At 42.0% G+C, this 2161-nt stretch overlaps 1 protein-coding gene across 1 annotated transcript in view; it reads right to left on the bottom strand.

Moving 5' to 3' along the window:
* The window catches only part of LOC139422590 (serine/threonine-protein kinase LMTK1-like), a 29105-nt gene extending 28372 nt beyond the window's left edge, over positions 1-733 (bottom strand). The window contains exon 1 of the mRNA XM_071173733.1: positions 689-733. Within this exon, the coding sequence (XP_071029834.1) occupies positions 689-733 (45 nt within the window). The remainder of the gene's footprint in view (positions 1-688) is intronic.
* Between the last annotated feature and the right edge of the window lie 1428 nt (positions 734-2161).

The raw sequence follows: 2161 nt of genomic DNA, 5'->3' as shown, positions 1-2161 counted from the left end.
AATCAGCAGGGGGCAGTGTAGCAGGATGTATGTAGTGGATCATGTCTCTTCCTAATCAGCAGGGGGCAGTGTAGCAGGATGTATGTAGTGGTGGATCATGTCTCTTCCTAATCAGCAGGGGGCAGTGTAACATGATGTATGTAGTGCTGGATCATGTCTCTTCCTAATCAGCAGGGGGCAGTGTAACAGCATGTATGTGGTGGATCATTGTTTATAAAGAGGTGGTCACACTGTGTGTGTGTGTGTGTGTGTGTGTGTGTGTGTGTGAGAGAGAGAGAGAGAGAGAGAGAGAGAGAGAGAGAGAGGCGGGAGAGAGAGAGACAGAAAACTGAGAGAGAGAGTGAAAGAAAGAGAGAGAAAGAAACAGAGAGAGAGAAAGAGACACAGAGAGAGAGAGACAGAGAGAGGGAGAGAGACACACAGAGAGGGAGAGAGAGAGAGACACACAGAGAGAGAGAGAGAGAGACACACAGAGAGAGAGAAAGAGACACACACAGAGAGAGAGAGACACAGAGAGAGAGAGAGAGAGAGAGAGAGAGAGAGAGAGAGAGAGAGAGAGAGACACACACAGAGATAGAGAGAGAGACACAGAGAGAGAGAGAGAGACAGAGAGAGAGAGAGACACACAGAGAGAGAGAGAGAGACACACAGCGAGAGAGAGAGAGAGAGAAAGTAAAGTTTATCTCACTTTGAACCCGATGTGTCCCTTCTTACAGCAGAGGCAGGCCAGCATGAGGAAGATGAAGGTGAAGAGCCCAGAGAAGGAAACAGCCACCACTGCCAGAGACGACGGCCACGACAGCTCACTCAGTGGAGCGCCATCTACAGAACAGGAAGAGATACCGCGGTTAATAACAACAACAATTACATTTAAGTCATTTAGCAGACGCTCATATCGAGAGTGTCTAACAGTTAGTGTATTTACACAACAACAACAACAAGGAAGTAAGCAGTAACAGGATGTAGTATAGACTTCCCGGTGGTATACTGGAGGTTATAGGTCTTCTACCCACTTCCACTGGTCATTGTCTGTACTCACGTCTTAATCCCCACTGACACGTATCAAAGTATTGTAGTGGAGGTTTACAACTTATCAATGATGCAGCACAATAGAGAAACTAGACACAAAGTATTGTAGTGGAGGTTTACAACTTATCAATGATGCAGCACAATAGAGAAACCAGACACAACTTATCAATGATGCAGCACAATAGAGAAACCATACACAACTTATCAATGATGCAGCACAATAGAGAAACCATACACAACTTATCAATGATGCAGCACAATAGAGAAACCAGACACAAAGTATTGTAGTGGAGGTTTACAACTTATCAATGATGCAGCACAATAGAGAAACTAGACACAAAGTATTGTAGTGGAGGTTTACAACTTATCAATGATGCAGCACAATAGAGAAACCATACACAACTTATCAATGATGCAGCACAATAGAGAAACCACACACAACTTATCAATGATGCAGCACAATAGAGAAACCATACACAACTTATCAATGATGCAGCACAATAGAGAAACCAGACACAAAGTATTGTAGTGGAGGTTTACAACTTATCAATGATGCAGCACAATAGAGAAACCAGACACAACTTATCAATGATGCAGCACAATAGAGAAACCATACACAAAGTATTGTAGTGGAGGTTTACAACTTATCAATGATGCAGCACAATAGAGAAAACATACACAAAGTATTGTAGTGGAGGTTTACAACTTATCAATGATGCAGCACAATAGAGAAACCAGACACAAAGTATTGTAGTGGAGGTATACAACTTATCAATGATGCAGCACAATAGAGAAACCATACACAACTTATCAATGATGCAGCACAATAGAGAAACCAGACACAAAGTATTGTAGTGGAGGTATACAACTTATCAATGATGCAGCACAATAGAGAAACCAGACACAAAGTATTGTAGTGGAGGTATACAACTTATCAATGATGCAGCACAATAGAGAAACCACACACAAAGTATTGTAGTGGAGGTTTACAACTTATCAATGATGCAGCACAATAGAGAAACCAGACACAACTTATCAATGATGCAGCACAATAGAGAAACCAGACACAACTTATCAATGATGCAGCACAATAGAGAAACCAGACACAACTTATCAATGATGCAGCACAATA

Source organism: Oncorhynchus clarkii, chromosome 12 (genome assembly GCF_045791955.1).
Source record: "Oncorhynchus clarkii lewisi isolate Uvic-CL-2024 chromosome 12, UVic_Ocla_1.0, whole genome shotgun sequence".
NCBI classification, from domain to species: Eukaryota; Metazoa; Chordata; class Actinopteri; order Salmoniformes; family Salmonidae; genus Oncorhynchus; species Oncorhynchus clarkii.
The sequence above is the reverse complement of the archived record's forward strand: the minus strand, read 5'-3'. Positions and strand labels throughout refer to the sequence as shown.